The following is a 26,398-nucleotide window of genomic DNA, read 5'->3' as shown; positions in this document are numbered from 1 at the left end:
CCAAGACAGTGGGTTCTATCTGCATCTCTGGCCCTCCTTTCCCCTCCCTGTGCCTCAATTTCCCCTCTCTGGACGGGCGATGACAGAGGGCTATATCAGGGCTGTGTACTATTATTAGCCGCCCCCTCCTGCGTTGGCGGATCATTATGTTTTCCCGTCTAGGCAGCGGATGTGGGTCAACGTTTGAGGTTTCGTTGTTGATTTTTTTAAATTTCCTCTTAAAAACAGATCAGCTTCCTCCCTCCCTGCTGACGACAGATGCATGCGTGGGCCGTGGTGCCTCAGTGCTGTGACGGGACACCACGACTGATGGTCCCTCTCCAGAGCTAGACGGCGATCCGCTGGTCAGCCAGTGACAAGGGTCACGCTGGCACCCCCCAGCCCCGGTGAGTGACAGACCCTGCTGAGCAGCCAAAACCCCTTGCTCTGGGCACCCGTTCTGAGAGCATGCTGGGCAAGCGCTCCGCAGGGCAGGGTTTGCAGGTGCGCCGGCAAAGAGGGGGCACGGCCGGAGAGGAAGAGGGTGAGGATGGGAGGTGAAAGAGGGACCCAGAAGGATGGTGTTGGAGGGGCTGTATGGTGGGCAGGACAGTGTACATGAAACAAAGGGAAATTACCCTCTTGTGGCTTTGTTTCAGAGGGTGAGATGGGGAGTGGAGACAGGTAGAAGCAGAAGGGAGGGCAGGAGGAAGAGTTAAAAGTGGGGATGGCAGGGGATGGGAGGTAGGGGAGGTAGGGAAGGGAGGTGGGGAAGGCAGGGTCAGGGCTAGGAGTCGGGGGCAAGGCAGGTGGTGGGGATGAGGGGGGCAGGCAGTAGGGGCCAGGGTGGGGGGCAGGGTTGGGAATGGGGAGGGCAGAGGGTGGTGGTCAGGGCAGGGGGTGGGGGCAGGGGGTAGGGTGGATAAGGCAGAGACAAGCAGTAGGGGGCAGGGTGAGGAGTGAGGGGTGGGGCGGGCAGGGAGCAGGGCAGTGGGAGGGGCTAGGGTGGGGAGTGGGGAGGGCAGGGGGCAGAGGCACGCAGTAGGGGCAGGGTGGGGGACAGGGTTGGGAGTGGGGAGGGAAGGGGGTGAGAACAGGGTGAGGAGGGCAGGGGCAGGCTGTAGGGGCAGGGTGGGGGCAGGGAGGCCCAGAGGGAATCACCCAAGTAAAGCTGGCATATCCATGCTGAAGCATTCATGGCCCTTTGCTTCTCTGTCGGCAGGGTCTGTGGCTGCTGTCTCCCAGCCTGTTGTGGGAGACTTGGGGGCAGGTCGGCCCCGGTCTGTTTCGTTGGTGGGCGGGGCTGCAGCTTCCAGTGTGGCTGCAGCTGCCATTGTGGCACTGGGGTGAGCGGCTGGCTTGTGTACTGCGTGTGCCCTTCCCCACGGCGCCATGGGCCATCAGACTCGCAGCTTCCCAGCATTCTCCTCATTGCCCAGGAGCCAGGGCTGGGGCCTGGGGCGGCCTCATCCCATGGACTCTGCAGCATGTGGCAGCATGGGGGCTGGCCCAGCCATGGCAGTGCCTGGGAGGGGGCAGGATATGCCCAATGACCCCTGTGGCTTTGGTACCGTGCCTCGGGAGCCCTACTCTCTTGGAGATGCCAACCCCAGCACGCTGCCCAGCTGCAACAGAGCAAAGCCAGCACAAGGGCAGCCTGGCAGGTGCCGGCGTCACTGCAGTGGGCTGTGCAGCCTCTGCTAGCTCTGCCTGCAGAGGCCAAAAGTTTGACTCTGTGTCAGGGAGGGGCCAGGGTCTGCTTCGGGTCCTTTTCTTTTCTTTAAGATTTCCATTTTGGAGGGAGAGGGCAGGGTGAGGGATGGGTACGGGGGATCAGTGACAGGTTTTAAGGGATAGAAGTGGGGGGGTCTGTGTCAGTGTTTAGTGGATAGAAGGGGGGTGAGTGCTGGGGCCTGGGGAATGAAGGGGTCAGGGTCAGGGTCTGGGAGGAGAAGGGGACTCAATGCTGGGGTCTGGGGATTGAAGGGGGGTCAGGATCTGGGGGGAGAAGGAGGCTCAGTGCTGGGGTCTAGGGATAGAAGGGGGGTCAGGGTCTGGGGGGAAGGGGGGTCAGTGTCTGGGTTTGGGGGATAGAAAGGGGGCTCAGTGCCGGGGTCTAAGGATTGAAGGGGGGTCAGGGTCTGCGGGGAGAAGGCGGGCCAGTGCTGGGGTTTGCAGGTAGAAATGGGGTCAGTGTATGGCTGTCATTCTCATGGTAGAGAGGCTTTCTCAAAGAGGAAGGTCTTGCGATGTTTCCTGGTGGTGGTCAGACACCGGATTCTCCTGATCTCTGGGGTCGCGTCCCACAGCCAGACCCCCCTGACTGGGAATGCGGGGTCCCCAGCTCTCCTGCACTCCCCCTGGACTCTGTGATCTGCACCGTCCCAGGGGAGCGTAGCTGTTGCGGTGGGTCACAGATCGAAATTCGATCTCTGATGTATCTGGGGCTTGACCCATTAGCTGCTGTGCTGATTTGTACCAAAGCTTTAAACCAGCACAGGGAGCTGGAGCCAGTGGAGGGACCTGAGCACAGGCCTGATATGCTCCCAGAGGCCTGAGCCATGGAGAAGGCGGGCAGCCACATGCTTAGTGTGACCATATTTTCCTAAAGGGAAAATGGGACCCGGCATGGGGCCAGCCTGAGCCCTCCCTGCCTCCCGCCCACAGAGGGCTGGTCTGAGGTCCTCTCTCCCCACCCCTGGGACCAGCCTTAGGCCCCCCTCTCTCCCCTGTGCGCGAGGCAGCCCAGGCCCCCAGCTACCCGCCCGCGCATGGACAGCCCAAGGCCTGCCTCTCTTCTCCCCACATGCAGGGAGGCCCGAGCCTCCTGCCATCCACGGGGCCCAAGCCGCTCTCCTGAGCCCTCTCTCCCATGCGGAGCTGGCATTGCCGCTGCCCCCCTCAAGTTCCTCTGCGCCCCGCTAGGGGTCGCATTCCCCTTTTTTGCCCAAACTGGACATTTGTCCCATTTGCTCTTCCCAACAGACGATCACACAAATGCCCAGTTTTTCCAAAAAAGTTGGGACGACCGGGACAGGGCTTAAAAAAGGGACTGTCCCGGCCAAAACAGGACTCATGGTCACCCTACTTTTGCAGCACCAGCTGGAGCCTGCACATCAATCAGCCTCCAATCAATCAGATCCAGCGAGTTAGGGTAACCTAGCCCTGAGGTAGGGTAACCCAGAGCCAGAGAGGAGAGGCAGAGTTTCACAGCAAGCTGGAGGTGAAAGGCAGCATTATACTGAGGGCAGCTGGGGGTCCAGGCTCAGCAAGGGGTCACACAGCACCCTGAGGCTCTGACTGCTGGGGGCTGGAGTCTTGGATGGAAGGTGGTGACAGCTTGCCAGCTATTCAAAGCGTTTCCCCTTCCCGAATGACACCATTAGGACAGACTCCCAAGGGAAGGGCTGGAGTCTCCTCTCTTGGTCTCTTCCAATGTGGACTGTAGCCTTTCTCTGGAAGAGGTGTTAGGCAAACCCAAGTTAGTGGGCTCAGCAGCACAGAGGGACTAGGTGACATTCTCTGCCCTGAGCTATCTAGGAATCAGACTAGAGGGTCTAATGGCCCATTCTGGGGATCTATGAATAATTTCCCAGTGGCTCCTGCAGACTCTCCTTGGTGCTGCTCTGAGCAGGGGCTGTTTGTGATGTGCTGGCTGAGCTGGGCAACTGGCACCTCCTCAGTCATGTGACAAGTCTTCTCCATAAGATGGTCACGCAGGCACTTCAGCCCCAGACACTCCCCCGAAGAGAAGATCAATTTGCAGGAGGATTCATAGCACTTCCCCATGCAGCCAATATTTGCACTGACACAATCCCACTTGCATGGGTGTTCAGGAAACGCATGCGGGTTTGTGCACCCTCCGTGAGTGCACAGGGAGGCTGGAGAAGATGGCAGTGGAAGCAGAGATGGAGTGATAGGGAGAACTCTAGAAGAGTTCCTTATTCAGTGTTAGAAGAAATCAGATATTTCTGAAGTGCTTTCTTGCAGTCACATGCCACAGCCTGTTGCTGCCTGTGGTGACCTCAAGCTCTTCAGCATCAACCCAATCGTAGGGGGGTGGAGGGTATCTCCAAACACAGGTATCTTGCTTGTCCCTCAGGCAGACCCCCCTCCAGATCTCACTGTGGCAGGAGTCATGAGAGCTAAACCCAAATCCCGGCATTGGAAGGTATGGTGCAGGGCATGTTGGGGCCCGAGCGCTGCCCTAAGCGGCCCCTTGGCTGTGATTGGGGCATGGCCACACATTCAGTGGGGTGGGGTGGGAGCATTGGCCCTGATGGTACAGTGAACTTTGTCTCTCTGACTGACTGGCCCTGGTAATTCTCCCATGTGGACCATGGAGGTACGGGGAGGTTGCTGCTTCTAGTTTCTCAGTGAATGTCTCGCTGCGCACTGCTTGCTCCACCGCAGGGCTGAGATCTGTTTGCCCTCAGCAGGGGGATGGTGAAGAGAGCTCCCCCTCTAGCTCCTGGCAGGGTGCCTCACACCAGCCTAGCAGAGAAGGCAACTTAGGGAACTGGGCTGAGACCCTCCCAGCTTGTCTTACATAGGCCTTGAGCCACTCTCAGATGCTCATGACTCCTGGTCTGGGCTAGCACAAGATGGATGGCCTGGAAGGGGAGGCCATGGGCCCCAGGGCTGTTGTTCATGTGATTTAGCTATGCAGAGTCTATGATATCCTCCCGGCTGCAGGGAGTGGGCGGTGGTTTCGGTAGCTGCTGGTGGTGCAGGAATCCCTAAGCTAAGCTGATGGAGGGTGAGTCGCTTGCCTCCCTTGCCTGGACACCTGGTGCCTGCCCAGCTGTCATACTGCAGGAGGGGGCCGCAATTTTCCACTCAGTGATTGGGTGGGATTATCACAGGCCACACCCCCCACTGCCCTTGTGTATATGTGTGGGGAGGACATAAGAACATAAGAACAGCCATACTGAGTCAGACCAATGGTCCATCTAACCCAGTATCCCATCTTCCGACAGTGGCTGGTGCCAGATGCTTCAGAAGGAATGAAAGAATAGGGCAATTATCTCAGAGGTTTAAGGCTCCCCAGAGCATAAGGTTGCATCCCTGACCATCTTGGCTAACAGCCATTGATGGATCTATCCTCCATGACCGTATCTCTTTCTTTTTTGAACCCAGTTATACTGTTGGCCTTCAGAACATCCCCTGGCAATGAGTTCCACAGGTTGACTGTATGTTGTGTGGAGAAATATTTCCTTATGTTTGTTTTAAATCTGCTGCCTAATAATTTCATTGGGTGACCCTGGTTCTCATGTTATGTGAAAGGGTAAATAACACTTCCCTAGTCACTTTCTCCGCGCCATTCGTGATCTTATAGACTTCTGTCACATCCCCCTGTATTTGTGTCTTTTCTGAGTTGAACAGTCCCAGTCTTTTTAAATTTCTCCTCATACGGAAGCTGTTCCATACCCCTAATTATTTTTGTTGCCCTCCTCAGTACCTTTTCCATGTCTAATATAACTTTTTAAAGATGGGATGAGCAGAACTGCACACACTATTCAAGATGTACCATGATTCACTGTTCAAGGGTACCAAGGATTTATATGGTGGCATTATGATATTTACTGTCTTATTATCTATCCCTTTCCTAATACTTCCTAACATTCTGTTCACTTTTTTGACTGCCACTGCACATTTCAGAGAAGCATCCACAATGACTCCAAGATCTCTTTCTTGAGTGGGAACAGCCAATTTAGATCCATCATTTTATATGTATAGTTGGGATTATGTTTTCCAATGTTCATTACTTTGCATTTATCAACATTGAATTTGATCTGTCATTTTGTTGCCCAGTCACCCAGTTTAACGAGATCCCCTTGTAGCTCTTCCCAGTCAGCTTTGGACTTAACTATCTTGAGTAGTTCTGTATCATCTGCAAATTTTGCCACTTCACCATTTACCCCTTTTTCCAGATCATTGATGAGTATGTTGAACAGCACTGGTCCCACTACAGATCCCTGGGGGACACCACTATTTACCTCTCTCCAGTCTGAAAACTGACCATTTATTCTTCATTTGTCCTGGAGTTGGATCTGCTTGCTGCAGCCAGCCTGGGCCCTGCTTTTCCTGTGCAGCACCCAGGACTCTGAGCTGCATTGCGCAGAGGCGCCGCAGCCTGTGCTTTGCCTACCAGGCCACAGTGCTGCTGCTGCCAGGCTGAGGTGCTGCCTGCCAGTACCCCAGCTATCTGGCTGCACAGCAGAGCCGCATGCCTGGGCAGGCCCCAATTTCCTGGAATTTCTGTCATATCCTAACAGATCATTCCCCTTCACAGAGGTATGTTCTCGCTGGCTGGAGAACCAGCCAGGGCAAGGACAGGCTGTGGCAGTGGAGGGATGAGGGGTAGGGAGTGTACCCTTTGCATGGAACAGTGCCCCATTCTGTATGGACTCCCTGTGGAGCAGCACACGGGGGCAGAGGGATGGAGCAGGGAGAGGATGAGGGTTCACACCTTCCCTTTTTCTACCCCGGACTGGGCACAATATAGGCTGTAATAGCACCTCTGGGAACTCTGCAGCCTGGGGTGGCACCTCCCCAATGCCCAGCCCAATTACCCGGGTTGGGCCATGGCAATAGAATGTGACCCTCAGATTGCTCAGTGCTCCAGCTCCAGGGTCCCCACAAACAGGCTCTGTCAATGCCCCTCAGTCCTGACCCACAGCCCTGCTATCTCAGCCTAGGGTTCCCACCCTTAGCTCTGTTGATGAGAGCGGGAGCTGGAGCTGCCAGCTGGGCCATTGCTGATGGAACTGCTCGGAGCCCTGTGTGCTGGGCTGGGGGGTCAGTGATGGGAATCTGGTCATTGTTGCTGGGAAGAACTCAGAGAAGATAAGGTTCCTCAGTGTTTCCTCGCCAGCCAGACTCTGGGTTCTTCACTTGTCCCGGAGCTGGATCCGCTCACTGCAGACAGCCAGGGCCCCGCTCTTTTGTGCAGCATCCAGGACTCTGATCTGCATTGCCCCAGACAATGTGCTTTGTGCTGCCAGGCCACGGTGCCTGACAGTAACCCCAGCAATCTGGCTGCACAGCAGAACTGCATGTCAGGGCCCCAATTTCCTGGAATTTCTGACATGTCAAAATCAGGGCTCATCCCGCCCACCTGCTCACAGATGTCATAAACTGCGGGTGAGAGGGAAGGAGCCCACAGAGCCCATGAAGAAATGAACAAAAGCTTAAAAAAAGATCCCCTGGCAAACGTGCCTCACTTGAGTTAAAGCCAAGTTGCCCTGTCTTCACTGCTAGGTGTCCTGTGCTGGCTAATTCGAGTTCAGAACACATCCCTCTTCCCATATAGACACACCTTGGGAATCATGCTGGGCGCTGGGAAGGGCAGCAATTCATACAGTCATAGATTCCAAGGTCAGAAGGGCCCACTGTGATCATTGAGTCAGACTTCCTGTGTCACATAGGCCAGAGACCTGCCCCAAACAGTTTCTGTTTGAACTAGAGCATAAGTTAAATCCAGTCTAAAATTGCTAGTGAGGGAGAATATACCATGGCCCTTGGTAAACTGTTCCAGTGGTTAATTACCCTTATTCCCAGTCTGAATTTGTTTAGCTTCAACTTTCAGCACTGAATCATGTTAGAATCACAGAATCATAGAATATCAGGGTTGGAAAGGACCTCAGGAGGTCATCTAGTCCAACCCCCTACTCAAAGCAGGACCTAATCCCCAACTAAATCATCTCAGCCAGGGCTTTGTTAAGATGGGCCTTGAAAACTTCTAAGGATGGAGATTCCACCACCTCCCTAGGAAACCCATTCCAGTGCATCACCACTCTCCTAGTGAAATAGTGTTTCCTAATATCCAACCTAGACCTCCCCCACTGCAACTTGAGACCATTACTTCTTATTTTGTCATCTGCCACTACTGAGAACAGCCAAGCTCCATCCTCTTTGGAACCCCCTTTCAGATAGTTGAAGGCTGCTATCAAATCCCCCCTCAATCTTCTCTTCTGCAGACTAAATAACCCCAGTTCCCTCAGCCTCTCCTTGTAAGTCATGTGCCCCAGCCCCCTAATCATTTTCATTGCCCTCCGCTGGACTCTCTCCAATTTGTCCACATCCTTTCTGTAGTGGGGGGATCAAAACTGGATACAATACTCCGGGTGTGGCCTCACCAGTGCCGAATAGAGGGGAATAATCACTTCCCTCGATCTGCTGGCAATGCTCCTCCTAATACAGCCCAATATGCCATTGGCCTTCTTGGCAACAAGGGCACACTGCTGACTCATATCCAGATTCTCATCCATTGTAATCCCCAGGTCCTTTTCTACAGAACTGCTGCTTAGCCAGTCGGTCCCCAGCCTGTAGCGGTGCATGGGATTCTTCTGTCCTAAGTGCAGGACTCTGCACTTGTCCTTGTTGAACCTCATCAGATTTGTTTTGGCCCAATCCTCCAATTTGTCTAGGTCACTCTGAACCCTAACTCTATCCTCCAGCGTATCTACCTCTCCCCCCCAGTTTAGTGTTATCTGCGAACTTGCTGAGGGTGCAATTAATCCCATCATCCAGATCATTAATAAAGATATTGAACAAAACTGGCCCCAGGACCGACCTCTGGGGCACGCCGCTTGATACCGGCTGCCAATTAGACATTGAGCCATTGATCACTACCTGTTGAGCCTGACAATCTAGCCAGCTTTCTATCCACCTTATAGACCTTTCCACCCTACAGACCTTTATCCATCTTAAAGGTCTATCCACCTTATAGTCCTTTCATCGCTAGATAGAAAAGTCCATTCGGAAATATTTGTTCCCCATTTAGGTACTTACAGACTCTGATCAACTCACTCTTAACTTTCTCAGTTCTGGGAATGGGAGTGGTTCTGGGCACTGGGGAATGGGAGAGGTTCCAAGTGCTGGGAATGGGAGCGGTTCCAGGTACTGGGAACCAGAGCGGTTCTGGGTACTGGTAATGCGAGAGATTCTGGGTGTTGGGAATGGGAGAGGTTCCGGGTGCTGGGAATGGGAGTGGTTCTGGGTGCTGGGTGTGACCAGTTCTCCCTGGGGTGCCACCTGGAACTGGGGTAGTACTGAGCCCTCCTGACCCACCAGCCTGGGCTCCCTTTACACTGTACTGCTGTGACAGGTCCTCAAGCCCCCTCCCGTGCACATACAGGTAGGGACACACTCAGCTGCAGGTACACACAGATGCTGAGATCAGCTCGGCATGGGAAGGCTCAGCTAAGGAACTGCCCAGTTACTCAAGTGCACACCACTTTGAAGGGTAAACCCAAAATTATACTATCTTGCGCTGCACAGTGAACTGTACAGCATAAGGTCATAAAATTTGCCCCCTCCCTCAATGTGGAGAGGGATATACACAGCTTTCTGCCCCAAGTAATGACTTGCACACACACTGGTTTTAGACAAAGCAAAAATAAATTTATTAACGACAAAAGATCGATTTTAAGCGATTATAAGGGATAGCTCACAGATCAAAGCAGATCACCTAGCAAATAAAGCAAAAATGCAATCTAAGCTTAATATACTAAAGAAATTGGATATGAATACCAAATTCTCACCCTAATGGTTGGTTTAGGCAGTTTGCAGAGATTCTTGAGGGAAAGCTGCACTTGCTTGCAGCTTAAACCCCCAGGTATTTCTTTCACAGGCTAGAAATCCCTCTAGCGTAGGTTCAGCCCTTCTCCCCCAGTTCAGTCCCTGTTCCTCAGATGTTTCCAAGAGTGTCCTTTGGGCAGGAAGTCCGTGAAGAACCACGATGATGTCACTCTGCTGCCTTAAATAGCTGTTGCATATGGCGGGAACCCTTTGTCTCCAACTTTAGTTCCCGTGCCTTTCAGTGGAAAAACACTGGTATTCTATGATGGAATCCAGTACCAGGCAACTTGGTCACATGTCTCTGTAGGGCCATAGCAGCCATGTGTCAGAGGCTGTTTGTAGCATCCTCAGGAAGGCTCCCTGGTGGGAGGTTAGCATCTTCTAAGACCTATTGTTCTTCCTAATGGCCCTTCCCAGCCAGCCATCTAAGCTCATTGCATTCTGCCTAGTGAGCATTTCCCAGGTGTACACACATTTGTAATAGATACATACACAATAGTCCTACCTTCAGATACCAAAATGATATATGCATATAAAAAGGGTAATCACATTCGGTAAATCATAACCTTTCCAATGATATCTTACATGACCAAACACATCATAGTTATGCCGTAATCATATCATAATAATATTACTATGAAGAATATGGAGCGTAATGCCACACTGGGAATGGGAGAGGATCCAGGAGCTGGGACTGGGAGTGGTTGCAGGCACTGGGAATTGGAGAGATTCCGGGCAATGGGAACGGGAGAGGTTCCAGGTGCTGGGAACGGGAGAGGTTCTGGAAGCTGGGAACAGGAATGGTTGCAGGCGCTGGGAATGGGAAAGGTTCCAGGTGCTGGGGAATGGGAGAGGTTCTGGGTGCTCGGAACGGGAGAGGTTCCAGGCACTGGGAACAGGAGAGGTTCTGGGAGCTGGGAACAGGAGCAGTTGCAGGCGCTGGGAATGGGAGAGATTCTGGGCACTGGGAATGGAAGCAGTTCTGGGTGCTGGTAACGGGAGCAGTTCTGGGCTCTGGGGAAAGGGAGAGGTTCTGGGCCCTGGGAGCCCATGGGAGGCATGGCTTCCCTGGTGGACTGCAGAAGGCGACCCCCGGCTGTGCCCTGTCAGCAGAGACCACAGGAGGTGTGGCTCAGCTCAGACGTGGATGCAGTAACTGACTGTTGGTTTCTTTCAGGGTCTTGGCTCTGCCCAGAAAGTCCTGTGGCCCTGCAAGCCATGGAGGCTGCATCAGTACTGAGCCCCTCATCCTGGGAGAAGCGCAGAGCGTGGGTCCGGCAGAGCCGGTGCTGGCGTACCACTGTGCTGGAGGAGGAAGCAGCCGTGGCCGTGCAGGATGTGTCCGGGCTGCAGCCACCACATCTAGACGATGTCTTCTTCGAAGGTGGGAGAGCAGCTGGGGAAGTGGGCAGGGGTGGAGTGTGTGTTTTGGGGGGGGAACAGGTTCTTCCTTTAACTCCTGTGCTGTGCTTCCCAAGGGGCTGGTGTGCACGGTGGGACTTGGACTGTGTCCGCTCTCGTTCGCTCTGAGCACTGGGTAGAACAACACCTGCCCCCCTCCCCCCGGTCCCTTTTTCAGAGCTGCAAAAACATCCCTGAAAAAGTTCCAGTAACTGGTAAAAATTTCCATCAAATGACCCTGCTCCTGACCCTGATGACCCCATTCCGGACCTTGTGCCCAGCCTTATGGCTGCATCCCTGACCTTAACAGCTCATTCCTGACGCCACAGCCCCCAATCCCAACCCCTGCCCTGTTCCTGGGGCTGAGACCTCTCCTTGCAGAGTGGCTAGGGCCGTGATTGTACCTTCCCTCTTGGCCCTGCACCCTCTGTCTACAGGAGGAAGAGGCTCAGTGCTCAGCCTGAGATGTGAAGCTCCCAGCCAGTGCAGGGCCCATTTCCCAGGGAAACCCACTGAGATCCCCAGGCTGGTGCACCCACCCTGCTCATCCCAATGAGCATGCTGTTCTGGGATTGGCCTGGAGAGGTCATGGGGCGATTGGCACAGAGAAGTGTAGAGTGGGAGTGTGGGGCTGGGAAGTGGGAGGGGAAGGGTTCTCCCTGGTTTATCTCATGGACTTTTGTATTTCCAACAGGAAGCCCCTCCAGCAAGATTGAGACTTGGCTGCAGAATTGTGGGTGAGTCCAGCTGCCCTCTGTGTGTAAGAGTGTGTCTGTGTGTGTGTGACTGCTACCACCGCTGTGTGTGTGTGTGTGATAGAATCATAGAACCATAAGGTTAGACGGGACCGCAAGGGTCAGCTAATCTAACCGCCTGTCAAGATGCAGGATTTGTTTTCTAAACCATCCCAGACAGATGGCTGTCCAGCCTCCTTTTGAAAACCTTCAATGAAGAAGCTTCCACAACCTCGCAGGGCAGTCTGTTCCATGGTCCTACTGTGATTACAGTTAGGAAGTTTTTCCTGAAATTAAATCTATATCTGCTGTGCTGTAGTTTAAATCCATTGCCTCTTGTCCTGCCCTCTGTGGCAAGAGAGAACAACTTTTCTCCATCTTTTTTATGGCAACCTTTCAAGTATCTGAAGATTGCACTACTTGAATGGGGGTTCCAAAGAGGATGGAGCTCGGCTGTTCTCAGTAGTTGCAGATGACAGAACAAGAAGCAATAGTCTCAAGTAGCAGTGGGAGAGGTCTAGGTTGAATATTAGGAACCACTATTTCACTAGGAGGGTGGTGAAGCATTGGAATGGGTTACTTGGGGAGGTGGTGGAAACTTCATCCTTAGAGGTTTTTAAGGCCCAGTTTGACAAAGCCCTAGGATGATTTAGTTGAGGTTGGTCCTGCTTTGAGCAGGGGGTTGGACTAGATACCTCCTGAGGGCTCTTCAAACCCTGATATTCTACGATTCCTCTCTTAATCATCTCTTTTCCAAATTAAACATATCCAGTAGCTTCAGCCTTTGCTCATATGGTCGGCATTCCACCCTTCGATCATCTTTGTTGCTCCCCTCTGGATCTTTTCCGGTGTCTCTCCATCCTTTTTATACAATGGTGACCAAAATTGGACACAGTACGCCACATGAGGCCTCACCAGCCGCCAAGTAGAGCGGTACTATCACCTCCCGTGACTTGGATGCTATGCCTCTGTTAATGCAACCCAAAATTGCATTTGCTTTTTTTGCAACAGCAGCACATTGCTGAGTCATGTTGAGGTTGTGATCCACCACAACTCCCAGATCCTTCTCAGCAGTGCTGCTGCCAAGCCAGTTATCCCCCAATTCCGTATTTGTGCGTTTGGTTTTTCTTCCCTAAGTGTAGCACCTCACATTTGTCTTTGTTGAATTTCAGTTTGTCGTCTATAGCCCAGTTTTCCAATGTATCAAGATCTCTTTGAATTTTAGCTCTATCCTCTGAAGTGTTGGCACTCCCCTGCGCAGCTTTGTGTCATCTGCAAATTTGATCAGTATGCTCTCTATACCAACATCCAGGTCATGGGCAATGCATAGCATAGGCTGGGGAAGGCTGTGCCTCCCCAAACAACCTCACGTGACTCAGTCCCAAGGCCCCCTCCTGCTTGACGCTAGTTGCCCGAGCCCAGGCAGGCTGCCTCCTCTTCTGGGAAGTCTGCTGGGTGGGGCTTGGGGTGGCTGGGGCTGTGCCACCCGGTGCTCCGGGGTTGGGGGGGTGCACGCCACCTGCCCAACCACCCAGCACTTGGGCAGCCAGGGGCTCGGGGTGAGGGGCTAGCGGCCGTGGGGGAGGGGGCCTCTGGGCTTCGGCAGGGGAAGGGGGGTGGAAGAGGCAGGATGGGACGTGGGCTAGCCTCCCTATACCCGTGGGTCACCCACCACCCATGATCCATGTCATGAATAAAGATTTTAAATAACACTGGACCCAACACAGATCCCTGTGTAACCCCACTTGGGACATCCTTCCAATCTGACATCATTCCATTAATAGCTTTTCTTTGTTTGCGGTTGTTTAACCAATTATGTATCCACCTAATGGTAGTTCTGCCGAGCCCGCAGTTCTCCAGCTTACTTATCAGAATGTCATGTGGGATTTTGTCAAAATCCTTGCTAAAGTCCAGGTATATTATGTCCACTGTATTCCCCCATCCACCAAATCAGTTACCCTGACAAAGAAGGTTTCAGAGTAGCAGCCGTGTTAGTCTGTATTCGCAAAAAGAAAAGGAGTACTTGTGGCACCTTAGAGACTAACAAATTTATTAGAGCATAAGCTTTCGTGAGCTACAGCTCACTTCATCGGATGCATTCCTGACAAAGAAGGAAATCATGCTGGTTTGGCATGATTTGTTCTTGGTAAATCCATGCTGGCTGCTAGTGATCACCCTTCATCCCTGCCCCCATCCCTACCCCCATCCAGCTCTCCCCTCACACCAATCCCCACCCCATACCACCATCCCATGATTTATTTGGGGTTGATCCTGCTTTGAGCAGGGGGTTGGTCTAGATGACCTCCTGAAGTCTCTTCCAACCCTGATATTCTATGATTCTATGATCCCTACTCCCATCTCAGCCCTCCCCTCACCCCCATCCCAACCACCCTCACCCCATCATCATCCCCATCCCTGCCCCCTCCCACCCCATCCCAGCATGCCCCTCACACTCATCCCCAAACCCTCACACCCGTCCCCACCCCATCCCAGTCTTCCCCACCCCCCATCCCCACATCCAACCCCATCCCAGCCCTTCCCCACCTCCTCACATCCATCCCATTCCAGCCCTCCCCTCAAACCCATCTTGCCCCCTTCCCCACACCCATCCCAGCCCTCCCCTCACATGCTTCTCTACCCCCATCCTTGTCCCCATCACACCCTTCCCCACCCCCACTGTGTCCCTCCCCACACACCCATTGCACATCACTCCCTTTTTCCATGGGGCTGGATGCCTTTTACTCTCTCTGGGGGTAGAGGGGGGGCAGCGGAGTTATAGGGGTAAGAAGTTGCATTGGAGGCAGTAGGGAGAGACCCCCTCAGTCTGCAAGGGGCTCAGGGGTACTGGGGAGACCGTGACACTTGAAATAACAATGACAAAATAGCTGCTAATGGGCTCTTCTCTCTGGCTCAGGGCATCCATGGAGGTCCTGCCTGAGGAGCCTGGCCTGCCTGCTCCCTATGGTAGGTTGCTCTCCCCTGTTCTCGGCCCCTTCCTGGTGTCAGGAGCTGGCAGTTGGAGCTGGTTTGAGCTATGGAGCTGAGAGGAGCTGAGAGGGAATGGTCCCGGGGGAGGGAACTGCAGGCCTAGCCAGGGTGGAGGGAGCAGAGCCCCTGTGCAGGTCGCTGCATGTTACCAATCATGACCCTGTGCAGGGACCAGCCTATGGTCGGCGAGCCCCACTCATCACGGGGCAGGGGACAGTCCATGAACCAAGATGCCCAGCCCTGGGTGCTCTGAGCACTCCCAGAACCAGGACCCCCTTTGCTCTCAGTGAGTGCCCTGCCCAGCCCGGGGCTTGCTGGCCCAGCTCCCGGGGATCTGCTCAGCCATTGCTCTCTTGCAGGATGCAGTAGTAACGGGACCAGCTTTGAGGATGACTTGACACTGGGAGCAGAAGGTACCAGCCGTGATGGATGTCAGCTCCCAGACGGTTCCCTCGACAGCAGGGAGTGGGGCCGAAGTCACCCCTGGTTTGGGACAGTTCACATCTGCTCTCACCAGTGTCAGCCACCATGGGGCTGCACAGCCCTGAACCCAGCAAGCGTGTGATTTCCCTGCCACCTCCAGGGGGAGGAGACCAGGCACTTGAGATGAGCTGAGCCCGAATCCCCTGTCTCGTGTGGGGGAGGGGGCTTGTGGGAGGGAGGACGGATGTGCTCAGATCCCTTTTCCCTCCCTCAGCAGGTTAATCCCCCATTGCCCCCGGTCCAGCATGTCAGACCCAGCCACCCTGTACAGCGTCTTGTAAACACCCTGACCAGCCTGGGCCCCAGAACCTTGGCAAGGGCAGCTGGTTCTGGACCAAGGACACGGTGCTGACTCACTCTCCCCAGTGCCCCACGTGAGGCCTGCCTCTGGGTGCCCAAGGCAAGGGGAGCCACAGGGGATGGGGGTGCTGGGGGTGCCAAGCTGGGATTTGGAGACACCCTATGTTACTCACCATTGCTTCTCCTCGCTCTTCCAGCTCTGTTGTTACCTGGGAATGACAAAGCCGCGGGCAGGTGAGAGACTTGAATCCCACCCCCCACGCCCCCAGAGGACTCTGAGCTCAGGCTCCCCCGACCCCAGCCAGCCCTGAGCATAGGCCCTTGTGCACTCACAGGGCCCTACAGGTCCTGCACCAAGGCTGTCTGCCCCCTCACACCTCATCTCCACCTGCCAGCCCATACCTGGGCAGGAGCATGCCCTGAGTGGCCACCCCGCACCTGCAGGCCTCGCTCCCAGCAGCCCTCTTGAAACGCTCCCCCAGATCAGGCCCTGCACCATGTCTTTGGGCCTCATACCCAGTCGCAGGGCCTGATCCCTGGGGTGATATAGGGCAGGATCTGGCACACGGGTATTACTGCCCAGGGGATGGTGACCAGGACACTGCCTGGGCATGACCCCGGCAAGGCCACGCTACTCGTAACTGTTTTTGACCCTCCCCTGCCTTCTCTCCTGCAGCAGGACACTTCTGGAGAAGCCCTGGCCAGGCCGGTACCCCCACCTTGGGCAAAGCATGGCATCCAGTGCCATCTCTGGTGGCACCAACAAGACCACCTCCAGGTAGGACCCCGAAGACCTCAGGACAGGACCCCAGGGATTGGTTGGTACTTCCAAGGGCAGCAAGTCCATCTGACCTTCAGCTCTGGTGAGGCAGCTGCAGCCAGTCCCAGCGCCTTGGGTGGGGGGACTCTCAGCTGCAGCCAAGCTGGATCTCTTGGGGGTCCTTCAGCCACAGCCAAGCATTCCCCTTTGGTGTCCGTAGAGCAGCAGCAAATTCCTTGGAATATCTCCCACCCCAACCCAACAGCCTCCAACCTGAGACCCACTGGCCTCAGCCAGGGCACTTGGAAAGGAAGGCCCAGGGTAGGTAGGAAATGGGTGAGGGGGGGTATGGGGCATGGGGATGAGGTGTGGTGTGGAAGACAGTGTGTGGGGATGGTGTGTGGTGGGGGTATGGGAATGAGGTGTGGCAGTGGGGATGGTGTGTGGTGGGGGACGGTGCGTGGGATGGGGCATGAGGGGTAGCGGTGGGGATGGTATTTGGGGATGGCTCATGTCTACAGGGAGTGTTTGGGAACAGAATATAGGGAGTGGTGGTGGTGGGGATGGTGTGTGCAGATGGGATGTGGGGATGGGTTATGCTGGTGGGGTCGGTGTGTGCAGATGGGGTGTGGGGATGGGTTATGCTGGTGGGAATGGTGTGTGCGGATGGGGTGTGGGGATGCGTTATGCTAGTGGAGTCGGTGTGTGCGGATGGGGTGTGGGGATGACTTATGCTGGTGGGGACGGTATGTGCGGATGGGGCATGTCGGTGGGGATGGAGTATGCTGGTGGGAATGGGGTATGCTGGTGGGATCGGTGTGTGCGGATGGGGTTTGGGGATGGGTTATGCTGGTGGGGTCGGTGTGTGGGGACGGTGTGTGTGGATGGGGCATGTCGGTGGGGATGGGTTATGCTGGTGGGGTCGGTGTGTGCAGATGGGGTGTGGGGATGGGGTATGCTGGTGGGGACAGTGTGTGCGGATGGGGTGTTGGGATGGGGTGTGGCGATGGGGTATGCTGGTGGGGACGGTGTGTGCGGATGGGGTGTGGGGTCGGTGTGTGCAGATGGGGTGTGGGGATGGGGTATACTGGTGGGGACGGTGTGTGTGCGGACAGGGTGTGGGGATGGGGTATGCTGATGGGGACAGTGTGTGTGGATGGGGTGTGGGATCGGTGTGTGCGGATGGGGTGTGGGGATGGGGTATGCTGGTGGGGATGGTGTGTACGGATGGGGTATGCTGGTGGGGACGGTGTGTGGGGATGGGGTATACTGGTGGGGATGGTGTGTGAGGATGGGGTGTGGGGATGGGTTATGCTGGGGGGGTTGGGGTGTGGGGAGGGGTTGTGGGGATGGGGTATGCTGGTGGGGTCGGTGTGTGCAGATGGGATGTGGGGATGGCTCATGCTGGTGGGCATGGGGTGTGCGGATGGGGAGTGCGGATGGAGTGTGGGGATGGGGTATGCTGGTGGGGTCGGTGTGTGCGGATGGGGTTTGGGGATGCTTATGCTGGTGGGGATGGTGTGTGTGGATGGGGTATGTTGGTGGGGATGGGATATGCTGGTGGGGACGGTGTGTGCAGATGGGGCATGTCAGTGGGGATGGGGTATGCTGGTGGGGACTGTGTGTGGAGATGGGGTGTGGGGATGGGGGATGCTGTTGGGGATGGTGTGTGTGAATGGTCGTGGCCCTGGGGACCTGGTGGCTGGGACCTGGTGGTGAGGATGGGCATGGCAGTGGGGAAATGCCATGGGGATGGGTTATGCCAGTGGGGTTGGTGTGTGGGGTTTCCCACTGATCTGACTGCTGCCCCGGTGGGAGGGGTGATCGAGCCCCATCACCCTTGTTTCAGCGCACCATGTCTCTCTCTCTGCAGCGTCTCTGAGATCCTGGAGCGGTGCCAGGAGGACGCTGAGGAGATTCTCTACAACTTGGGCTTCGTGCAGGACGAGCCTCAGGCCACAGCCCGGATCCCGGCCCGGTTCTTCTCGGCTCCTTCCCAAGCCAAAGGCATCGATTTCCAGCTCTTTCTGAAGGCCCAGGTGCAGCGCCTGGAGATGGAGGATCCCTGTCTGACCCTGGCCAGTAGGTGTTGCTGGGGTTTCCATTCCCATAGGAATGCCTGGGCACTCCAGAGGAGCCTGGATAGCGGCGGGTTAAAGTAGCCTGGCCGATAAACCTGCAGTCAGGAGTAAGAGGCCATGAACTGTGCCCAAGGCTGGGACAGGCTCTGAGCCCTGCCACCCTGCCTAGCCAAGCCCAGCTTACTGGCCAGTCACTGCACTCAAGGGATTCATACCCGTGGTGCCAGAGGAAGGTTCCCATCTCAGTCGCTGCACCGTCTCAGTGACTGGTGCTTGGAGCAGAGGCATGGGCTGGCTGGGAGTAGAGCTGGGCTGGGGTGGAGATGGGATGTGCCAGTGGGGAAATGAGGTGTTGTGACGGGTCGTGGCAGTGGATGGTGTGGGGTAAGAGCAGGCCATTAGAAGTCAGGACTCCTGGGTTCTATTCCCAACTCATCCCACTCTGAGCAGCCTTGGGCAAGTCACTTCCCCTCTAGTGCCTCAGTTTCCCCACTTATGAGCTGGGCAGAACGAGATCCACTGTAGTGAAGCGCATGGAGACCCTCTGATACTTGGGGAGTTGTGTTTCTCTCCCCCTCCCCCCGCAACCCTCTTCAACCAATACTGAACGGGCGATCAGAAGAGCCTGGCTACTACAGTCGGGTTCCACTCAGCAGCTCCCCACAGCAACCTTGCTAATAGATCCACAGGCATCTAGGCCAGCAGGGACTATTCTGACCACCTAGTCCGGTCTTGGGCATGGCCCGGGCGAGAGATTGCCCCCAGGGACTCCTGCCTCTGGCTCTGTAACTTCTGCTTGGCTCTGAACATTCCCGATCTCTGCCAAGTGTCTGCTGACCTTCCTCTCTCTCCTTTCCATGCTGCCAGGTCGATTCCAGCAGGTGGAGGCACTGGCTGCGACAGCAGACGCCTTCTTCTGCCTCTATTCCTACGTCTCCAAGACCCCCCTGCAGAAGATCTCGCCAGCCCAGATTTTCTGGGCCTGCCCAGAAATCCCCAACTTCTGCGTCGTGCCCGCGAAGGCCGAGGTTAAGTCTCCCGTGGACCGTCTGAAGAAAGCCATCTCCAAGATGTGCCTATACATGTCACCCAGAGCCGAGTCCCCGCGGAGAGCCGTACCCAGCCGCCGGAGGAGCATCCTGGGCAGGGTGGTGCAGGAGGTGCTGGAGAGGGCGAGGGAAGAGCGGTTCCGATTTGACCAAATAGACATAGAGGACATGGAAGGGGTACCCCGTGAGATGCCCACGGGGACATTCCAGTGCCAGCATAGAGTGGAGAGCTCCTTCCAAGAGCCACTGTCACCAGATCTGGCAGGGCATGTTTCAGGGCATCTCTGCCATGGAGGCGAGGCAGCCCCCACGCCTCTAGGAGGGAAAGGAGAGCTCCACACAGTGCCAGCCCTGCCAAGGCTGCAATGGGCCCCGCAGGGGCTACCTGCTGGCACAGTCGGGGTGTGTGCAGAGGGAGTGGGTAGTCCAGGCCACCAGGAGAAAAAAGGCCCTGGAAAAGCCCCTGTGGATATGGTTCCTTCCAAATGGGAGTTCTCCATGGACGCGTCCTGCCCCTCAGGGGGAGCAGGGTCTGATGAGGAGAGTTCTTATGTTGGAGGCACTGCTGCACCATCTCCTGGGACACACTTCATGGCCACCAAAGCCCTGGGCACTGTCGGGACAACATGGTTCCGTCCGGAGCCCAGAGAGGGGCTCAGAAGTGAGGCTGGGTTTGCCTTAGACTTGTCCAGGGCCCTGAGTACGGATAATGCAGGCTCCTGCGTAGCCTGGCTGCCCCACCCGGGGGGGTCTCCAGGGAAGGATGGGCTGGAGGCCTACAGAGAAGCTCTCATGTGCCCAGAGGAGCTGAGGCCCAAAGGCAAAGGACACTCACCGCACAGAGGGAGCTCCTATGCGTGTGGCTCCCAGAACGTGACACATCCCCAGGAGCAGGACACCAAAGCCCCAGGGCCAGCATTGCACTCCCTGGGGGAGGTTCCTGCTTCGTGGGTGGCAGGCAGGGGCTCCATGCTCCATGGGCCTTGCTGGGCACCAACGCTGCCCCTCCAGGAGGATGATTCTTTTGAAATGGAGGAGGTAGGTATAGACATGGGGATGCCCTGAGCCTAATCACTGAGCCCTTTGGGGGGGCGGGGGAGGAAGTTCCGCCCTCCACCTGTAGGGAGTGCCCTGTAGAGAGCCATGGGCACTGCATCCCTTCACTGCATGCACGCCTCAATGGCCCTGCTCCTGGCCCGGTGCACCTGTACCTCCCCACCTCCTCCAGCTCCCGCACGCAGCACTCAGTTCCCACAGCAGGGAGTCTGACTAGGCCAGTGCCTCATAGGGACAGCTGGCCATGCCCTCGCCTGGTCACAGAGCATGGGATGCACCAGCTGCCTGGGACAGATCCACTGCAGGGCAGCTGTGGGCCACATGCAGGAAGCTGCCTGGGTGGGGCTCGGGGACACGATCTGACCCTTTCTGTTGGTTGGGTGCAGTGAGAGTTCAAGGAGCCGGAATCACAGGAGTGGTAGCCTGCTAGACAATGAGTGGGACGACCTGACACAGTCAAGGATGACTTGCTCCAGTGCAGCAAATGTCCCTGAAATGCTAACAATGATCCAGGCTGTTTGGGTTTGAAAGATCGAAAGCTTTAAATGAAGCTGGTCCCAGGAGGGGAGGGAGCCGAGGATGATGGGTTCAGCCTCCTCCAGCAGTTGGGGAGGAAGCTGCAGGTGGAACAGAGGCAGTGACACACACTCGTGTCTCTTTTCAGAGTAGCAGCCGTGTTAGTCTGTATTTGCAAAAAGAAAAGGAGGACTTGTGGTACCTTAGAGACTAACAAATTTATTTGAGCATAAGCTTTCGTGAGCTACAGCTCACCCACTGAATGCATCCGATGAAGTGAGCTGTAGCTCACAAAAGCTTATGCTCAAATAAATTTGTTAGTCTCTAAGGTGCCACAAGTCCTCCTTTTCTTTTTTCGTGTCTCTTTGAAGCACGAGCTGGTGCAATGAGTCCGTCCAACACCATTTTGACAGAGCCCCTTCGCGGCAGGGCAGCTGCTGCCCATCCCTGCCCCTTCACTGAGTACCCAGGCTATTGCATCCTTAGCATCCTCCACCTGGCGCGCACCTGCGCACGCACACACATGCTGGCATAGGTGCTACTCCGTGAGTGTTCCGGGGCTCAAGCACCCACCGAGAAAAATGGGGCTGCTCAGCACCTGCAGGGCTGGATTAATCTTTTGTGGGCCCTGGCTCCTGGACCGTGACCTCTGCTTGCGCTCCACCCTGAGACCCTGTCCCCTCTTGGCCTCTTACCCCCAGGCCCTGCCTGTGCTCCAGCCTCTGCCCCCACTCGGCCTCTTCCCCCCGAGGCCACACTCGCCACTTGCACAGAGCGGAGCGAGGGTCGGAGAGGAGCACCCACCAGCAAAAACAAAAGTCAGGGCTGTGCACACGGGTCTCATTCTCTCCAGCAGGGGGCACTAGTCTCTCTCACTCACACACACAGTGCCAGTGGCCCCCTGCTGCTGGCCCCTGAGTCTGCCCCCCTCCCTCCAGGGCCATGCCTGCACTGTCACCCAGTGTGCGGTCTCTTGCTTTCAGGTGCAAAGCACCAGCGAGGATGAGGATGGCACCCCCAAGGCAGCAGGCTGGCTGCCCGCACCCGCCTTGACGAGACACCGGAGGCGTAAGTAGGCTCCTTGGCTCTGGCTTGAGCCATGCACGGGGACCGCAGGGGGATGGTTTGGGGCACTGGGGTCTGAGGGGAGGGGCAGTGGCGATATCTTGGGGGCAGGGAGCCTCTATGGAGCTGCCTGCCTGTGGGATGGGCCGGGCCTGGCTCTGGATAAAGCTCAGCCCCTCCAGCCCCATTTGGAGCCTGTGGGTTCTGTACTCTGTGTCCTGGAATCTTGCACCCCGATACACGCCCCTTGTGCCCCACAGAACCAGGGAGTCTGGGAGGTGGGGGGGTGAGCACAGGGGGTCAGAGCCGCACCAGACAGGGGAAGCTGAGAAAGGTCGAACGTGATCCAGCAGCTGGAAGTTGAAGCCAGGCAAATTCAGACTGGGAGTAAGGTGCTGTACATTTTTCAGTGAGGGGAATTAACTACCAGAAGAACTTCCCAAGGGTACTGGTGGGGTCTCCATCACTGGCAATTTTTAAGTCCAGCTTGGATGTTTTTCTCAAAGCTCTGCCCTAGGGATTGTTTTGGGGGCAGGTCTCTGGTCTGTGTGACACAGGAGGTCAGGCGAGATGATCACAATGGGCCCTTCTGGCCTTAGAATCGGTGAACCTATAAGAGCCCAGCTGACCCTGGAGAGCGCGTCTCGGCCAGACTGGGTGCCAGACGGGGAGCGCCCTGGGCAGCAGAGTGGGCCCAGCCTGTGGGAGAGTCAGCCCCATACGCGGCCTCGCACCGAGCCCCCTGCACACGACGTTCAGCCCTGCACGTGGCCCCCAGCACCTCACACAGCCCTTCCCCCAGCTCTCAGCCTTGTCCCGAGCTCTCCGCCCTGCCCCCAGCCCTCAGTCCTGCACACAGGCCTGCACATGGCCCCCAGCCCCTACACAGCCCTGCCCCCAGCCCTACACGCAGCCCTGCCCCCAGCCCTCTGCTCTCAGCCCTGCCCCCGGACCTGCCCCCAGCTCTCAGCCCTGCACACAGGCCTGCAGGTGGGCCCCAGCCCCGCACCCAGCCCCCTGCACACAGCCCTGCATACAGCTACCAGCCCTGCACATGGCCCCAAGCCCCGCATGCAGCCCCCTGCCGCTCAGCTAGGGCTGCCAACTTTCTAATGGCACAAAACCGAACAAAAAAAGGAGCCCACTGCCCCTTCCTCGAGGTCCTGCCCCAGCCCCGCCCCTTCTCTGACGCCCTGCCCCGCTCACTCCATCCCCTCTCCCTCTGTTGTTCACTCTCCACTACCCTCTATGGGGCAGGGGATTGGGGTGCAGGGAGGTATGGGCTGTGGGTGTGGGCTCTAGAGTGGGGCCAGAAGTGAGGGGTTCGGGGTGCAGGAGAGGGCTCCAGGCTGGGGCAGGAGGTTGGGGTGTGGTGGGGGGGTTGAGGACTGGTTGGGGGGTGCAGGTTCTGGGGTGGAGCCAGGGAAGAGTGGTTTGGGGTGCAAGAGGGGGTTCTGGGCTGGGGCTGAGGGGTTCAGAGTGCTGGAGGGAGTGCGGGCTCTGGCTGGGGGTGTGGGCTCTGGGGTGGGGCCAGGATGAGGGGTTTGGGATGTAGGAGGGGGCTCAGGGCTGGGGCATGGGGTTGGGGTGCAGGCTCCAGGAGGGAGTTTGGGTGCGGGAGGGGATTCCGGGCTGGGGCAGAGGGTTGGGGTGTGGGAGAGGATCTGGGGTGCGGGGTCTCGGCAGCACTTACCTCAGCTCCCAGGAAGCAGCCGCCAGGTCCCTACAGCCCCTAGGAGCTGTGGAGCCGCCACTCGGGGCGGGGGCAGTGTGCAGCGCCTCCCTGGCAGCCCATGTGCCAAGGAGCTGCCTGGACCTGGTGGCTGCTTCTGGGAGCCACGTGGAGCTAGGGCAGGCAGGGAGCCTGCCTTAGCCCCGGGCCCTCGCTGCGCCGGACTTTTAAAGGCCGCTGGCCAGAGCCACCAGGGTCCCTTTTCGACTGGGCGTTCCAGTCGAAAACCGGATGCCTGGTAACCCTATCCTTCACCCAGCCCTGCACCCAGCCTTGCACACGGCTCCCAGAGTGCACGACTCCCACCAAGCCCCGCACCCAGCCTCCAGCCCTGCACACAGCCCTGAACACAGCCCCCAGCCCTGCACATGGTCCTCAGCCCTGCATGTGGCTCCCCACAACCCTGCATCCAGCCCCCAGCCTTGCACACAGCCCTGAACACAGCCCCCAGCCCTGCATACGGCCCCCAGCCCCTCATGCAGTCCTGCATACAGCCCTCAGCTCCTCCCACAGCCCACAGCCCTGCATACAGCCACGCACACCTCCCCCAGCCCCACACACAACTCCCAGCCCCTCACACAGTCCCTAGCCCTGCAAGTCGCCCACAGCCTTGCTGGTGTGGAGTGCGCAGAGGGCTGTGGTTTTGAGGTATGCCCCAAAAAGAGGTGCCCAGTCTCAGTCTTTGTTTCCTTTGGCTTTAGGTTTCATACTCCATGCCCACAGTGCACATTCTGACAGCAGTGGTTTTGTGGAGGAGCCGGCACCCAACTCAACGCCCACCACCCAGCTTTGTGACACAGCCTGCTCCGAGCTCGGCAGGCCAATGGGGGGCCCCTGTGGCACAGGGCAGGCTGTGTAGGTCAGGATTCCCTGGCTGAGAGAACTCATCTGAGCAGGAGGAAGATGCCTGCTGTCTCCAGGCCATGCCCTCCTTCCACACAGCCTGTCCCAAGCCCCTTCATGAGCCACGACAGGGTCCGGGCATGATCCCTGGGGCAGTGGGATCACAGCTTCCTGGGCCTGGGAAATGCTACATCCCCTGCATTCCGTGGCGGGGGGGGGGGGGAGCAGAGAGCGGGGCCTGGAAACAGCGGAATTGTACCTCAAATCCAGAAAGCACCAGGCAGCCAGGGCAACCCCCGACCCAGGGCATGGAGCAGGGGGAACCCACCAGGCAGCCAGGGCAACCCCTGACCCAGGGCATGGAGCAGGGGGAACTCACCAGGCAGCCAGAGCAACCCTCGACCCAGGGCATGGAGCAGGGGAAACCCACCAGGCAGCCAGGGCAACCCCTGACCCAGGGCATGGAGCAGGGGGCACCTACCAGACACCAGGGCAATCCAGGGCATGGAGCGGGGGCACCCACTAGGCAGCCAGAGCAACCCTCGAACTAGAACATGGAGCTGGGGGCACCCACCAGACACCAGGGCAATCGAGGGCATGGAGCGGGGGCACCCACTAGGCAGCCAGAGCAACCCTCGACCCAGGGCATGGAGCAGGGGCACCCACCAGGCCAAACCATGGCATGGAGTGAGGGGCACCCACCAGGGATCTAGGATGACCCAGGGCATGGAGCGGGGGCACTCACTAGGCAGCCAGGGCGATCCAGGGCTTGGAGTGGGGGGCACCCACCAGGCAGCCAGGGCAAGCCAGGGCATGGAGCAGGGGGCACCCACCAGACACCAGGGCAATCCAGGGCATGGAGTGGAGGCACCCACTAGGCAGCCAGAGCAACCCTCGAACTAGAACATGGAGCAGGGGGCACCCACCAGACACCAGGGCAATCGAGGGCATGGAGCGGGGGCACCCACTAGGCAGCCAGAGCAACCCTTGACCCAGGGCATGGAGCAGGGGCACCCACCAGGCCAAACCATGGCATGGAGTGAGGGGCACCCACCAGGGATCTAGGATGACCCAGGGCATGGAGCGGGGGCACTCACTAGGCAGCCAGGGCAATCTAGGGCTTGGAGTGGGGGGCACCCACCATGCAGCCAGGGCAAGCCAGGGCATGGAGCAGGGGGCACCCACCAGACACCAGGGCAATCCAGGGCATGGAGCGGTGGCACCCACTAGACAGCCAGAGCAACCCTCGACCCAGGGCATGGAGCGGGGGCACCCACCAGACACCAGGGCAATCCAGGGCCTGAAGCAGGGGCACCCACTAGGCAGCCAGAGCAACCCTTTACCCAGGGCATGGAGCAGGGGGCACCCACCAGACACAAGGGCAATCCAGGGCATGGAGTGGAGGCACCTACTAGGCAGCCGGAGCAACCCTCGACCCAGGGCATGGAGCAGGGGCACTCACCAGGCCAAACCATGGCATGGAGTGAGGGGCACCCACCAGGGATCTAGGATGACCCAGGGCATGGAGCAGGGGCACCCACCAGGCCAAACCATGGCATGGAGCAGGGGGCACCCACTAGGAATCTAGGATGACCCAGACTGGAGGGGCATCCACTCACAAAGGTGAACCTGGGGGCAGGTGGACAGCTATGGTGACCCAATGGTGCAAGGTCTGGTGGCAGGGGTACCCACCCACCAGTCAGCCAGGGTGATCCTGGGGCGAGGAGGAGGGGCAGCTCTCTGGTGTTTAAAAAAGAAAAGTATACTCAGAACTTTTCCCCAAAACAGCAGAAAATCGTCCTTCTTCCCCTAGCCCCTGGTTCGCC

The 26,398-nt window shown here is 57.2% G+C and overlaps 1 protein-coding gene across 2 annotated transcripts; it reads left to right on the top strand.

The window, feature by feature from the left end:
- The first annotated feature begins 239 nt into the window (after window positions 1-239).
- TESPA1 (thymocyte expressed, positive selection associated 1) lies at window positions 240-25,149 on the top strand. 2 transcript variants are annotated; one of them, XM_038378743.2, is made up of 11 exons: window positions 240-386; window positions 10,742-10,948; window positions 11,660-11,702; window positions 14,614-14,663; window positions 15,047-15,100; window positions 15,668-15,704; window positions 16,150-16,248; window positions 18,104-18,312; window positions 19,179-20,398; window positions 21,916-22,000; window positions 24,431-25,149. In XM_038378743.2, exons 2-11 carry the CDS (start codon window positions 10,783-10,785, stop codon window positions 24,586-24,588), a joined length of 2,121 nt encoding a protein of 706 aa, XP_038234671.1. In that variant the 5' UTR covers window positions 240-386; window positions 10,742-10,782; the 3' UTR covers window positions 24,589-25,149. The 2 variants fall into 2 exon arrangements, with proteins under 2 accessions (XP_038234671.1, XP_038234670.1); XM_038378742.2 differs by having other exon boundaries at window positions 16,147-16,248.
- Window positions 25,150-26,398: the final 1,249 nt, after the last annotated feature.

This window comes from Dermochelys coriacea, chromosome 20 (assembly GCF_009764565.3).
Source record: "Dermochelys coriacea isolate rDerCor1 chromosome 20, rDerCor1.pri.v4, whole genome shotgun sequence".
NCBI classification, from domain to species: Eukaryota; Metazoa; Chordata; order Testudines; family Dermochelyidae; genus Dermochelys; species Dermochelys coriacea.
This window is presented reverse-complemented; position numbering and strand designations above follow the sequence as displayed.

Coding starts and splice junctions, on each gene's coding strand:
- TESPA1 (XM_038378742.2), top strand. CDS start 10,783: ATGGAGGCTGCATCAGTACTGAGCCCCTCATCCTGGGAGAAGCGCAGA. Junction 11,703..14,613: donor ACTTGGCTGCAGAATTGTGG/GTGAGTCCAGCT, acceptor TCTCTGGCTCAG/GGCATCCATGGAGGTCCTGC. Junction 22,001..24,430: donor CTTGACGAGACACCGGAGGC/GTAAGTAGGCTC, acceptor CTTTGGCTTTAG/GTTTCATACTCCATGCCCAC.